General features: G+C 46.9%; 1 protein-coding gene across 3 annotated transcripts in view; it reads right to left on the bottom strand.

The window, feature by feature from the left end:
* Nucleotides 1–13,764, bottom strand: part of IQGAP3 (IQ motif containing GTPase activating protein 3) — a 41,738-nt gene extending 27,974 nt beyond the window's left edge. The window contains exons 1-14 of one of the 3 annotated variants that reach the window (XM_081175503.1): nt 13,509–13,764; nt 12,582–13,307; nt 10,193–10,280; nt 9,680–9,836; nt 8,230–8,307; nt 6,722–6,798; nt 6,437–6,504; nt 6,135–6,248; nt 4,800–4,978; nt 4,374–4,461; nt 3,329–3,492; nt 2,554–2,641; nt 1,266–1,429; nt 420–580 (exon numbers count right to left, since the gene is read on the bottom strand). In XM_081175503.1, coding sequence (XP_081031629.1) covers nt 420–580; nt 1,266–1,429; nt 2,554–2,641; nt 3,329–3,492; nt 4,374–4,461; nt 4,800–4,978; nt 6,135–6,248; nt 6,437–6,504; nt 6,722–6,798; nt 8,230–8,307; nt 9,680–9,836; nt 10,193–10,280; nt 12,582–12,948 — 1,793 coding nt within the window. In that variant the 5' untranslated portion in view covers nt 12,949–13,307; nt 13,509–13,764. Of the gene's footprint in view, nt 1–419; nt 581–1,265; nt 1,430–2,553; nt 2,642–3,328; nt 3,493–4,373; nt 4,462–4,799; nt 4,979–6,134; nt 6,249–6,436; nt 6,505–6,721; nt 6,799–7,688; nt 7,790–8,229; nt 8,308–9,679; nt 9,837–10,192; nt 10,281–12,581; nt 13,308–13,508 lie in introns of those variants that run through there. The other 2 variants (XM_081175504.1, XM_081175505.1) reach the window with 2 other exon arrangements.
* Nucleotides 13,765–14,614: the final 850 nt, after the last annotated feature.

The following is a 14,614-nucleotide window of genomic DNA, read 5'->3' as shown; positions in this document are numbered from 1 at the left end:
GGCTAAGCCACGGTTTGGCTCAGTGTGTTGTCTGAACTGGGGCTCGTGGTAAAGATGTGTTCTGAACTGGATAATGGTTGATAGAACTATGCTTTATTAACCATGGCAGCTAAGAATAAAACTTCTATGCTCAGAATACCTTTGAGTACCAGGGATTGTGCTGGCTAAGATATTTAAAAGCCTGCAGATCTTCGGACCAGCCTGTGCCTCAAGATCTACAGAGCTACAATTTCCAGAGTGGTTTAACAGTCAATCCCTCTTCCCAAGGAATTATGGGAATTGAAGCTCTGTGAGGGGAACTCTCAGTACTCTTAACAGACTAAAGCTCCCAGAATTCTTTGGGGGAAGCCAAGGCTGTTTAAAGTGGTATCAGAGTGCTGAGCGTGACAGAGAAGAGATTTTGGGGGAAGTGGGTTTACCGCTGCGCATTGCTCTCCTCTATCTCTGACAGGCCCAAAGCAGGGCTGACCAAGCTCCTCCAGAAGCTGGAGGCGTCTCCGTCCTTCAGGGCCTGGTTGACCAGCGCCACTGCCGAAAGCATCTCCACAGCAACAAACAGCTCCTCTTGAACCAGCTCCCCCTGCAGAAAAAAAGGAGATTCACAAAGGATTAAATGCAATAGTTTTTTGTGGATTTTTTTTTTAATGCTGTGTGTTTCCTGAAATTGTTTGGCGGGGGGATCCTTCAGAAAAGGGAGCTGCCTGGGAAACTCAGGGCGCGATGGTCTCAGGGCTCCTGGGCTTTAGAAAGTTAAGGGGGGGGGGGTCCACCAGGGAAATGAGCAAGCTGCTTTCATCTTGGGTGTACAATGAAATTAATCAAGCCTCCCCCCCAAAAACACTCAATCTCTTATCGAACAACACACCACCTTGCAAATCAATTTCGCTATGTTATTTTCCATTCAACAGCCTAACAGCCCACAGATAGAAGCTATTTTTTTAGCCTGTTGGTACGGCTGATTATACTTCTATATCTCCTGCCCGAGGGTAGAAGATTAAAGACGTGATGGCCGGGGTGTGAGTCATCCCTGAGAAATTTTCTCACTCTCCTAAGGCAACGATCCCTTGCGATGTCATCTAGAGGACTCAAGGGACAGCCCATGATATCATGTGCTGTATTCACCACCCTCTGTAGAGACTTTTTCTGTCCATGGCTGTCAGGCCAGCATACCATACTGTGATACAATATGAAAGGACACTTTCTATTGTGGACTACCAGCACTGCAGGGCTGTTGTGCAAGGAAAGGCCCCTGGTGTTTTACTCACCTGTGGGTGCTGCCGCTGTAGGGCAGACAACTCTCGCTGATAGAGCCCCGCGGCAAAGAGGAAAACATCCGGCAGCTGAGCCTCGGGGTCTGCCAGGGAGCGCACAGTCTCCTCTGCTACCCCTTTCCGAATGGAGGCGTTGATACGGCTCACGGCCTGTGTCACTGTGCATTAATAGGGTGAGATAAGCACATAAGAACGCCAGGATTATTAAAACGGAAAGGAGTCAAACCATTGCAAGAGGTGTTGAAATTTTGGGAGGTTAGATAGTTGCAATGGAATTGTTACTTTGTCACAATTTTAAAAACTTTTAAAACACAACTTAAATTGGGTACAACCATGAGTCTTGAAATGATCCTCACTGAAATCTAAACATTGAAAATATATGGAGCAAATTTCTCCCCCCTCTTCATAGTCTTCCAGTGGAACTTTGCATCTTCTCTGCAATTTCTAACATATTTTTCTGCCACTAACCTGGCACAGGTAAAGTAAAGGCTTTGCAGGTCCTCTGTTAATGTACCCCCTGCGACCAAAAATGCCTTGTGAAGAGACAGTTTCAAGCAGTTGTCAAAGAATTGCAATGACAGCAGAGAGATTATTCAAGCTGCACAGCCAATAATTCTGTCTACTTCCTGCCATAATGAGTACAGTACTGGTCAGCTACTGGGGGAATGCTGCAACTCTCTAGCACGCAGTGTTCATGGTTACTTGTATTCTGGCAAATCTTTGCCGTACCCAATAAACTTTTAAATAATAATAATTTAAAAAAGAACACCAGGAGAACCTACTCGATCAGGCCAAGGGCCCATCCTGCTCAGTACGTGACTCACAAAAGTGTGTTCAGATCTCTGGTAATGCTCCTCAACCTGGTGCTTGACGACAAAATCTGCTCCTAGGTGGGTAGCAAAACCAGGGGGGCTGATGAGCGCACAGCACCCCACAGCTAGGCTGCCACACATGGTATGCACAGAGTATATTGGGTTCTTGAGCCATCCACCAATCACAGCTCAGCGACAGAGTATCCCCTACCATGCATAACAACCCCACAGGCCTAAGGTTCATTACCACGCCATCCCTAAACAAATGAATACACTAATAATTATTCTGCATGTTACAAATAAAGTATAGGCCAGACAGCAAGTTCTCCCAGTAATGAATGGTTTCTGGCAATTTCCCAAGTGACAGATATCAATCATTTGAGGCACAACACAAAGAAGAATTCTGAATATGCCTAAACCCCCAAGGCCCACTCACTAGCCCTCAGTCCTAAGGGCAGATCTTCACTCACCAGCACGTTCTTGATCTCCTCTCTCGTTGGCCACGTAAAGCCCAGCTTGGATTTCCTCTTGCTCAAGCAAGTCCACGTAGCCCAGCTCCTGAGAAAAAGGGCAAAAGGATGGCTTAAATGCAAGCTAATACGGAGCGTGATTAGCTGGAAAATCTCACTGCAACTGGACAGCTTAAGGCATTGCACGGAAGCCCAACGGTAGCCTGGCCTCTGCAACGGAGCCAGAATTGTAACAAGAAAAGGCTCTTCCAACAGCCTTCGCCGACCTGGTGCCCTCCAGAGGTTTCCCACTACAACTCCCATCAGCCCCAGGTAGCCCCAAACCTCTGGAGAGCACCAGCTTGGCAAAGGCTATCTTAGCACAACATTTGAGCTAAAGTCCCCAGTTGTTTGTACTCCAGAAAGGGCTTCTTCCTCGAACGTGGAGAAGGAGCCTGCAAACATCTTTAGAGATGTGTCCAGAACAAGAATGCTTCTGTCCTTGGGAACTGTCAATCAACTTCTTTGTACATAGTCAGAGGCCTTTACAATATATCAGATACAGAATTTCCAGAGCATTACATGAATTAAAGGAGAAACTTGTTATGGAAGGTCACAGGACCACTGTTAATAATGACGTATACCAGGGATAACAAAACAATGAATTAGAATCTATAGTACTTTATATATCCTGCCGTGTGCATTGTGACCAATCAGCTGGGGGGGGGGAATAGTTCTGATTCACAGAAGTGCCCTTCTCCTCCTCCTCCTTCCCACCAAGCCAAATGAGCCTTACCAGAGCCTTCTGCTCCCGGTCAGTGCTCAGCTGATCCAAGTACCAGTCCACATTCTCTCGCCGCAGGTTCCTCAAAGCCAGGGCAGGATCCTGCAAAGCGCAGTACAACCCCTGGGGATCCTGTTCCTCAAGGGCATCGTCCACCAGCTCCAGAGCACCTTTCGCTATATGTTTTCAGAAAATAAAAAGTAATTGTGAAGAGTGCTTATGTATCGAAAAGCAAATCGCTTCTCCCTCTTCTCAGGGCCATAGCGCAGTGGTACAGCACCGATGCTTAATCCCCGGGGGGGGGGGGACCGGGGACCTCCTGTTTGTAGGGTCTTTGCAGTGCTAAAAAAAAAAAAAGACCCCTACAAGTGGCTGCCTCTCAGAATACAAGCAGTGGGTTACATTCCAGGTCATCGCGCACTGAAGGCCATTTCCCCTTCATCCAGTGATGAACATGGCTCGTGTGCGCGGTCATGCGGGCATCAGCTGCATGCAAATTGAGGGCTGCCTGTACAGGCCTTTGAGTACAATAAAACTTCACCTGTCATTACAGAGATATGGGTCCAAATTTGGGACATGGCAGAAGCTGGCAGAGAAAGTGGATAGAGAAAAAGGTTTTCTCCCTCTGTCATAACACTAGAACTCATGCACATCCAACAAAGCTGAACGCTGGAAGATTCAGGACAGACAGTTTTTCTTTTCTCCCCACGGTGCACAGTTAATCTATGGAACTCGCTCCTTCAGGAGGCAGCGATGGTCACCAGCTTGGACGGCTTTAAAAGTGGATTAGTCAAATTCACGGAGAAGAAGGGTATCAATGGCAACTAGCCACAATGGCTCGGCCTCCACTATTTGGGCTCTCAAGAATAGTTGGGAGAGGATGGGGAACCTGTGACTGTCCCAAGGTGGGGAATTGTGGTCCAAAAACACCCCAAAGGTCACAGGTGAGCCAATGCTGCTTTAGGGCAAATCATGTTTAAGCGCCATATCTAGACTGAATTGCTGAACTCCAAAGAGGTCTCCCTGAGTAGGGCAGAGAGGCTGCCGTTCTGCTTACCATTTGCGTTGTTGATGCTGCTTTGTATCTCGGCCTGGGTCAGGCACCGATCATAAATATCTTCGCCATCGGGGATTTCTTGTAGAGGCTGAGTGTGCGGAAGAAAAAGGCAACACTTTTGGTTTCAATCTGTTGCCCTCCAGACTGTGCTGGCTGGGGCTGATGGGAGTTGTAGTCCCAAACATCTGGAGAGCCCTAGATTGGCAAAGTCTGTTTTAAGAGCATCTCTTCTAGCCAAGCATTCTGTGGGGCTCTAAATTGTGGACGTTGATTGAATATATATATTTGTATATATATAGTATATAGTGATATTTTTATGATATTGTAAACAGCTCAGAGATTTCTTCAAAAACCACCACTTTCACCACTACATTTATCCGAAATGCATCAGTGTGACCACCTCCACCTCAGACAACCTTTGCTTACCTGGTTCTTCCCATTTTTGGCTTTCTCTGCCTTGGCCAGGTAGAGAACTTCCTGGTAGATGGCCCCGAAGCCCTCCCGAAGGCTGGAGAGCATGGCATTGGGGTTGTGCAAGACCAGGACAGTCTCCTCCACAACCCCCTTTTCCACTGCTTTGTTGATGGCCAGGACTGCAGCGTGGACTAGGGGGTGGGAATAAGAAAGGCAAAGTCCAGTGTTAGGCAGCAAAGACACAAACGCCAAACGCCCTCCGCCCCACAGTGACATAGCAGAGTTTCCATCTTGGAACCTGCTTTAAAAACAACGAAGAACAAAGAAACAAAGTACAACGGCTGTGTGGAGTTCATTACTGCAGTTGGAATAGAACAATCAGGAGGTTCGGTGCACTTTTGCAGACACTCCCACAGGATGGGGGAAGCCATGTACCTTAAATGTGTGGTGTAGATGTGGCCTAATATGGCGACATGAGAAAGCCAGCAGTAAATCATACTGAGCAAGCTGGGGTTAACTCTTTATTGGCAAAACAGGATTTGCACAGGAGTGTCGGGTCTAATGAGCACAGCAACTCAGGTCTTGCTCCCATGAAGCAGTTGCCGAGGCCAAAGCTCCCCATCTCCCCACAGTTGGCTAATTCTTGTCTCCAGGGTGTTTCCCAAGCAACTGGGAGACTTTGTCTACATTCTTGCCTTTGCTCCTCCCACCGCATACCTCCTGGTTCTGGGAGATCAGAGGGAGGGGAGCTTGTTGCAGCAGGAGGGGGAGATACCCGTGCCTCTTCACCAGCCTGACCCACCTCTGCCTCTTGGCCTCTCTCCTCTCCAGTCTCCACTTCTGCCTCCAATTCTGGACTGCTCTCTGCCACAGCCTCTTCCTGCTCAACTAAACCCTGTCACCTCTTCAGCTTCCGACACCTCCTTCCAGTCTTCTCCCTCTGATCACTTATCGCCGTCCCATCATCAATCCCTGAGCTCTGAGCCTTCTTCTTTTGGGGTTCCCCAGTTGGTTCCTCCCACTATTCCTCTGCATCCAACCAGTCCATTATATCTGGCTATCCCTCTGGGCCACCTGTTCTTTTCTTGATTTCTCCCCTGCTGGTTCAGAGGAACAATTTTCTGGCACAGGGCAATGGGAACTCAGCAGGGTTAGACCAAAGGTTCACCTTGCCCAGTATCCTGTTTCCAACAGCGCTTGGCTGCTTGCCTCTGAGAAGCCCGCAAGCAGGGCATGAAGGCAGGAGCTCTCCCTGGCACTTGGTACAGAGAGATATACTGCCCCTGAACATGGCCATTCCATTGGGTTCTCACAAATGGCCTCTCCTCCTCCACAAATGTTATCTACCTGCAGCCTCGTCCACCGAGAGCTCGTTAGCAAGGATCCCACCAATCTTGCTGAAGGATGGAAGCTGCAGACCATATTTCTCCAGCTCACGTTTCATGTGATTTATTTCCTCCTCTAGGATAGGGAAAGAGAAAAGGTTCAATACGCCACACTCATTTAGCAGCAGCCACAAAGAGCACAATGCTTGGGCTGGGATTTCCAGGTGAACAGAAAACAAACACAGGGTCAGCAGCTGTCCTCCATCTGCTCCATAACACACAAACTAAGTGTCAACAAGGGAAACACCCAACTCCCCTTCTTACCTGTGAATTTGACTTTCCCATACAAATCCTGGATCTGGGGAGCCAGCCCAAGTTTAAAGAGGTATAAACTAGGAGGGAAGACACACAAAAAAATCTGGATTTGCTTGTGCACACACAAAGGACCCAAGAGACTCCAAAACATGCTCACAGCAAAAAAAGAAGGGGAAATAAAGAACCAACTTCCACTACTCTTGAGGAGCCACAAAAGACTTGTGCTGCAATCCATGGTATGGGAGGGAGAACAGTCAGAATTCCAGCCTCCGTACGAAGGTTGTCCCTCCTTACCTCAAAGCATGAATACAATACACCACACGAGGCATGTTCTTTTTGTCATAGATGTCTGTTGTTTCAGGGTGAAAGATCTGTTGAAAAACAGAAGTAGAATTTCAAAGGCTTAACTTCAGAACACCCATCAGGGAAATGCCTTTTTTATTAGGGCAACCAAAATATCACAAAGATTGATGAAGAGCTCTGGAGGATTCAAGAGGCTGCACTTTATTTTTGCTAATATTTAGGTTGGCGGAAATTAAAAAAAACTGCGCTAGTATAGATTTTGGAATTATTTCATAGGGCCCAACACAGCTACATTTACTATTCACAGGAGTAATATGGGGGTGAGGAACTGGTTCCAGCCAGCGAACCAAATCCTTATCTCTGCCAACCTCCCATGAGTCAAGTTTGACAGATGGGCTGGGTGCATCTTGACCTGCCCAACACCTGATGTCATATATGTACAACAGGTATAGCGCAGGTGGGCATGACTTGGCCAAAATTGCCCACTTCTTGGGCCAAATGCGGAGACTAGCCAGAGCATAAGAATTGGCTGAATTGGGCCAATGGCCCATCTAGTCCAGCATTCTATTCTCACAGTGGCCAACCAGGTGCCCCAATGGGAAACCCATGCCCAAGAGCCCTCTCCCCTACAGTGGTTTCCTGCAACTGGTATTTGGAAGCATTTACAGCATCCGACTCTGGATGTATGATTTCATAACATCATACATGCATAAAGTAGAATATTCCACGCTGACACCAAAAATAAACTGTGGAGGCAGAGCATAGCCATCCTGGCTAGTAACCATTGGTAGCTTTTCCTCCATGTATTTGTCTAATCCTTTTTTAAAGCCATCCAGGTTGATGACCATCACTGTGGCGCAACAGTACAGGAATCGACGCAGAGTCTTCTTTATAAACAGAATGAAACTTTCCTGAAGAAAATAAACTTGTTCAGAAACAGCATAGTTAAAGAGCATAGACAGAGGCACAGTCTTAGTGATTTACTAGAGTCCCAGAGCAACTGTGTCTGCCTTAGCTTTTCATAGCAACAACAGCACTATTCCACAGACTACTCCATACACAATCCATACAGCTCTCTGACTGAGGCCCATGGAGAGACGGGCTACTTTTATAGGGAGAATGAGTCATCACCCGAGTCACAGTGACTTAGCAGTTTGCTGTTAGCAGGCTTAGGCTTGAATGACTGTGTAGGCCTTGTAGGCCTTACTGCTTCTTTTGCTCTCAAGAACCTTTGTCTCATGACAATCCCTGCCTCCTGTGGGAGCAAGTTTCATAGAAGGAGGACTGTCTTTTATCTGCCTTGCATCTTCCAACATTCAGAGTCATTGGATGCCCATGAGTCCTAGTGTTACACGACAGAGGGACAAAACTTATCTCTATCCATGGCATGCGTAATTTTATTAACTTCTGTCATGTTGGGCTTGCGGGCTGGAGCTTCCCAGCTGCTGGATTAACGCAATATTTCTAGGTACCAAGAGACTAGAAGGTGAATCCATTACCGTGGGCAATCCTATGTGGCTCATGGCATCCCGCCAGCGGTTGATGTTGTCCGTGTGTCGGAAGTGCAGCCCGCAGGCCTAGAATGAAGGAAAGAAGAAGCACTTCATTCGGGGCAGCCTGAGAACCAAACCCCAGGGCCATCTCTCTGCACTTTACTGTGTGCAGTGTTAGAAACTCAGATATATAATGTAATTGCCAAATGGTGCCTTAAGCCTAGGCTGTGGTTGCCACAATGGAATACCTAAGCACCGTTCCCCTCCCCCCGACTTGTTATTATTAATATTGTTATTATTTCAATTTCTATACCGCTTTATATTTTAAAGAACAAATCTCAAAGCTGTTTACAACACGTTAAATCATCAAATAAAACAATCCAGAATAAAACTAATTCAAGCTTCAAGGAAAATGGTCCAGATCTTTCTGTAAGTGGCATTTTGCTTTCCCCAGTTGCCAGCCTGGCATCCAGAGATCTCCACATGGTCGCAATTGGACCTGTTCAAGTCATGAAACATGCCTGGCACCTGACTAATTTTGACCACTGACTCTGTGGTATCTGATAGGACTGAAGACAGGATATTTACTGTGAGTTTGCTATTACTTGCTGTGCATTGCTCTGCCTCCTGAAATTTTGCCCACTATAAGGAAAAGTGAACTGCGGCAGAACCACCAATCTCTATTAATGTATTTTACATGGAATGAGAGGTAAATAGCTACTTCCATGCCAACTTCTTCCATTATTTTGATTACTGCAGCTTTTCAATGTTCGATTTTGATGCCTCTCCTTTGAAAGTATTTCAGATTTTATGCCTCTGAAATAGATCAGATTTGTATGTTTGCGGACCCACCTCGTTTGCTGAATTTTTATTCTGTTCCATTAATAATGGTTGTGTGTCTTTTGTAGCTGTAACTTTAAAAATAATTTTCTATCACTGTATCATGCCCTGAGACCTTATGATGAAGGGTTGGACAAAAAAAGCTTATAAAATAGAAATAAATAAAAAGAGGGTCCACATTTTCGCTCTCTGGGGCAAGGGGCACACTACCCTCCAGTAATAAGTATGACTGAGCCCAGCTTCATAACCAAGGCAGCTGGAAAGCTTTGGACTGGGGGGGGGGCAACAATAACCCAACAAGCCCCCTACCCTTTCCATCTCCAACCTCGGAGCTGAGTGGTGGAGGATAGAGAGGAGAAAGCAAGAGACTGGTGTGCTGCAGAGGTGCAGCAGGAGGAACTGAAGATACTGGCAACTACATGACCCATCAGAGCCAAAGAAAAAACTGTAAACTCCTGATCAAAATCAAAGCTAAAGCTGCCTGACGCAGAGTCCCACCATTACTCAATCTAGCCCAGTCTTTGGTGCCCTGCAGATGTTTTGGACTACAGTTCCCACCAGCCCCAGAGAGGCAAAATGGTCATGAGCTGAGCATCAGCAAAGGGAAGACACTCACCTTGAAACGGGCCTGGTCAAGGTCATAAATCTTCCTCAAGGGACACACGTCAGGTGCAAAGAAATGGCCCAGCTTGGCCAGAGTGACCCCATTCCGCAAACTCTCCTCCAGTTCGGTTGGTGAGGCCAGATCCTCCTTCAAGCAGCCCTCCATCCAGCTGAAATATGCAGAGAGCAATGGAAAGGATGCCTTTTGTTTCCCCAGCACGCATGCCCAGAGGTGGCCTGATTTATTCAATGGCTGTCCCCTTGTGCCTTCAAAAGCCGTTTCGGGATCCTTCCAGACCCCACCCCATGCCCCCCAAGCAATAGTGGCAGAAGAACATAAGGAAAGCTCTTCTGGATTAGACCAATGCAGGCCCATCCAGTCTAGTGTGCCTTGTCCTACAGGGTACGGCAGTGTAATAGTTACGAAACCTCAGACCTGGATTCAAATCCCCACTTGACTACAAAGCTCCCTCAAGGACCTGATCTAGGCCCTCTTAGACCCTCACCCGACCACAAGCACCCTCACCGCTTGGCTTCTTCTAGATGACAGAGATACTGGTAGGCGATGTTCTGGTGCCTCTTCTCATCCATTTCATCCGCTGTAAGGCGCTCATCTGGGGAAAGCAAGCAAAACTGCTATTTGCACACTCAGTTCAAACTGAGGTTTTCAGAGATCTGACTGGCATTGATTGGTGACGTAGGATCAATCTCATAGCAGCCTCTGGTTGCTACTTTGCCCCTGGAATCAATTCAAGGAGCTGGTCCTGGCCATTTAAAGCTCTAAAGGGCCTAGAATATCTCTCTCTATATATGAATGAGATTCTTACAACATTTCATAACACTAAAGTAGAATATTCCACGCTGACACCAAAAGTAAATGTTTGTATAGGAGGCGATAAACAGTGTATTCTGCTAACCACAAAGTTGTATACTGTGAAGGGAGTCCGCTGTTTTCATTTTTAGCCATGTGCATAACGGAGCTGTGCATAATCAGTTGTAAAACAGTTTTTTATGCTTCAAACCTTATGCCAATTTTATTTTAATAGTTTCAACAAGTGCTATTGGCCAGATTTTATTGTACCTATTTTTTTCAAAGAAGCACCCTCCAGGCTTTTCCAGCACTGTACCTCGTTATTACCAGCCAGACTGCTAGTAAAAGATAACTTACCAGGGATTAATATTATCTCCCATGAAAAGATTTGAGCCTAACCAGCTCTGGACATTTAGAGTTGTTTAGAGAATGTCTCAAGAAACAGCTTCCTGCCCACCAACTTTGAGCTTAGCTGTGCTCTAACAGCAACACTACCGTATATACAGCCTCTGTCCTGTTGGCATACAAAGCAAATACTGTACAGGTCTGGAGAAGGTAGGAAATCATTCCTCCAGAATGGAAAGGAGCCCATTAAGAGAAAAAAAGAAAGAAAAAGAAAACAGAAGCATAGGTCAAACAGCTCCAGTCAATGTTATGACTCACTCACTTCAAACTGTAGCCTCGCTGCCAAACTGGCAAGGCATTTCACAGGCACTCACTTCATTCCTAACGGTTCTTTTGAAAGCATGTAAACAGATATTTTGCAGGGTAGGAGGGGTATGTGTGGTGTGTCTGTGAGCTTACGCTCTCTTTCACACACACCCTGCTGCTTTAAGAGGAAAGTTAACAAAACATTGCTTCATAGGCAGTTGGGTGAGAGTGGATAAATATCAATGGAAGAATTGCCTGATAGGATCACATCCAACATCCATTTCGTCTGGCATCCTTTCCTACAGTGGCCAAACCATGCACTGTATCTCCCCCCACCCCTGCAAAAAGAAAAGAGACAGATCCCTGCTTGAACTGCTGCCAGTCAGGGTAGACAATACTAGCTAGGTGGACCATTGGTCTGACTCAGTATAAGGTAGCTTCATATTATTTATTATGATAATTATGCTTGTCAATCCAATTAAGGTAAGCAACTAATTCCTCTGAGTACACAGCAAAGTTATTTGCTTTTCTGCTGGTCCACAGGCAGAGATTTTGTGGTGAGGGGGACCAAGGAGTCCATGGGTAAAAATCAACAGCCCAAAATTTCAATATGGGGAGCTAAACAGGTTTTAACAGCTGCTTAATGTTATTAAGGGCTGATTTTACAATAAAAATAAACTTCCAATCTCATTCACCTTTTCTAAGTTATGATACATACCAAGAGAAATGAAGAAAAATCTGCAAATGGTGGAATGCAAAGTATTTTGAGATGCAGATGGCTGCACACACTAAGCTGGCAGTAAGTCCCATTGAACAAAACGGAACTTGCTTCCAAAGAGATATGCCTGGATAGAATTACATGGTAAGCAAATATGTTGCACCTGGAACAGGGGCATATCCCTGTGGCTCCCCCAGAACTGCCTTAGGCACATTTACTCAGAAGTAAAGCCTTACTAACTTCAACTGCACCTCCTCCCTGTCACAGGGAGACTTTGGAGACCTTTTTTAAATTAGGCTGAGTATTGCAGCCATGAGGTCAAACTCAGGGGCTCAGGTCCAAGATAGATATTTCAGGTTAAATAAGTCCCCCGCCCTTGCTCTTCCCCTTTTATGTCATATTTCGTCCGATAAATAGCTCTGGGCAGATTGAAAGCTCGTCGCGTTTCGGTGGATCCCACCCACAAAGGTGTGGTCTAAGTATGGATCTCGTTTCCTTGTCTTGAATTCATTGAATCATAGTTCTTATTTCATAATGACTTCAAAGAGTGTTTGGATTGCACCTAAATCACTCACCAGGGATGCAAAAGAAAAAAGCGACATAATTTGAAATGCAGTCAGACAAATAGATATCTGTGCCACATTCCCCTCCCCGGGTCCCCCACCTTCGACTCTCTGGGCTTGTGCGCCCGACCCCCACTAGCCCAGCCCAACCCAACCCCGACGGGCAACTCACAGGTGGGTCGGGCCTGCCCGCCCCCCGCGCGCTGGTGGGTCTGCTCCATCTCCGACGGCTCCGCTTCCTCTGGGGGAGCCAAGCAAGCTCCGCGCTGGAAGTTTGAATCTCCCGCCGCCTCCCTTCCTTCTCTTTCCAGCTGAGGCCGCCGCGGAGGATCCTGGGACCTGTAGTTTCCTTGGTGAGCCCAGCCAAGGCAGTTGCATTGCGGGATGCTTTGTACGCCTTCCCGGGCGGAGTTTGCAGGGAGAGCTGGGGAAGCGAGGAGGAGCAAAGCGTGTTCGAGCTCCCCAGTTTCCAGAAACCAGGGAACCCGCTGCGGGGCTCCAACAGCTGCTGGACTACAACTCCCATCATCCCTACCCATTGGGCATGCTGGCTGGGGCTGATGGGAGCTGCAGTCCTCAAACTATCCGGAGGGCCACCTAAGGCGCAGCAAGACTCTGGTTGCTTGTTTGTCAGAGACAAACGGATTTATGTGGGTCCTTTCGCTACAGCCACGAGTATTTCTTCCAGTATTTTCAGTTCCTTTTTGCGCGCATAATCGTGCTTGGTGTTATTTTTCTTTTCAAATGGGCTGATTAAAAGAGAGAGGTTCTTCAAAAAGTCAGGCCTGCTGGAGAAGAAGTAAAAACGGCAAAGAAGATCACGCTAGTAAATTTATTGTCGCATACGCTTTCGTGGTCTGAAGTCCCCATTTTCAGTCCTCGCTATCTTTATATGCATCTGTAAAGAAGAAAGCAAAGGAGGGACTGCTTGCTAAAATTCCAACACGAGGGGGGAAAAGGAAAAGGTGTCAATTACCAATCTAATCCCTACGTTCACCCCACAACTTTTTTAAAAATAAGAACAACTCTGCATAACACTTGTGAAAACAAGAAACTCACTCACCTGTTTTTAAACCAAAATTAAGAAACGGCACTGTACCTGGAAACACTGCAATGCCCGGTTCAGTGTGTGGAGCAAGCCACAAATCCACCTCCCAGTTTCAAACATTTCTTTAATATCTGGTATATTCTCCAGATGTGAACAAAATGTTAAACTGTAAAAAACAACAACAACCCAGATACTTCACTTTGATCTCAGCCACGAGATCGAGAAGCGACACCCTCCTTAGTACAAATGCCCAGTGCATTCTAGCCTAGGTTTCTGAGGGCACGGCTGCAAGTTCTGAGGGCACGGTGCCAGGACTGCACGCTTTGCTATCCCTGCACAAACGCAGCTCTTCCGTCCCCTCCGCGTGAACAACCTTCTGCTGGGTCATTTTAATCATAAATTTAGGGACCCTCTGCGGTTCGTTCATTTCACAGAATCAGAATTGTAGCGTTGGAAGGGACTTCGCAGATTGGTCTGTGGTTTGCACAAATCATATTTGCATAAACCTTACATGAATCACACAAAAACCCCTTTCCTTGTATGCCGTGTCAAATCTTTTGAGCATCGCTGGTATGGGCGCTGGTATTGCAGAGAGGACTTTTGTTAGCAGGAGGGCAGAGCTATCTGCCACTCAGTTGGTCAGTTAGTTGAGTATTTTTATTTATTTACTTGATTTAGAGGGGGCAACTGCTCCCCCTGGCTACACCCATGATTGCTGGTAGTTTTTGTTAGGAGGTGCTTTGCAAAAAGTTTACCTTCTAAGTCTAAAGGTAAAGGTACCCCTGCCCGTACGGGCCAGTTGTGTCCTACTCCAGGGTTGCGTGCTCATCTCGCTCTAGAGGCCGTGAGCCGGTGCCGTCTGAAGACACTTCTGGGTCACATGGCCAGCGGGACGAAGCTGCAGCTGGCGAGCCAGCACCAGCGCAGCACACGGAAACGCCGTTTACCTTCCCGCTATAAAGCGGTACCTATTTATCTACTTGCACTTAAGAGTGCTTTCGAACTGCTAGGTGGGCAGGAGCTGGGACCGAACGACGGGAGCTCACCCCGCCGCGGGGATTCGAACCGCTGACCATACGATCGGCAAGTCCTAGGCACTGAGGTTTTACCCACAGCGCCACCTGCAGCCCTACCTTCTAAGTCTAGATGGGAGCAAA

Source organism: Podarcis bocagei (genome assembly GCF_964188305.1).
Source record: "Podarcis bocagei genome assembly, chromosome: 16".
Taxonomy (NCBI): Eukaryota; Metazoa; Chordata; class Lepidosauria; order Squamata; family Lacertidae; genus Podarcis; species Podarcis bocagei.
Note: the sequence above shows the minus strand (reverse complement) of the source record. Positions and strands in the feature narration are given on the sequence as shown.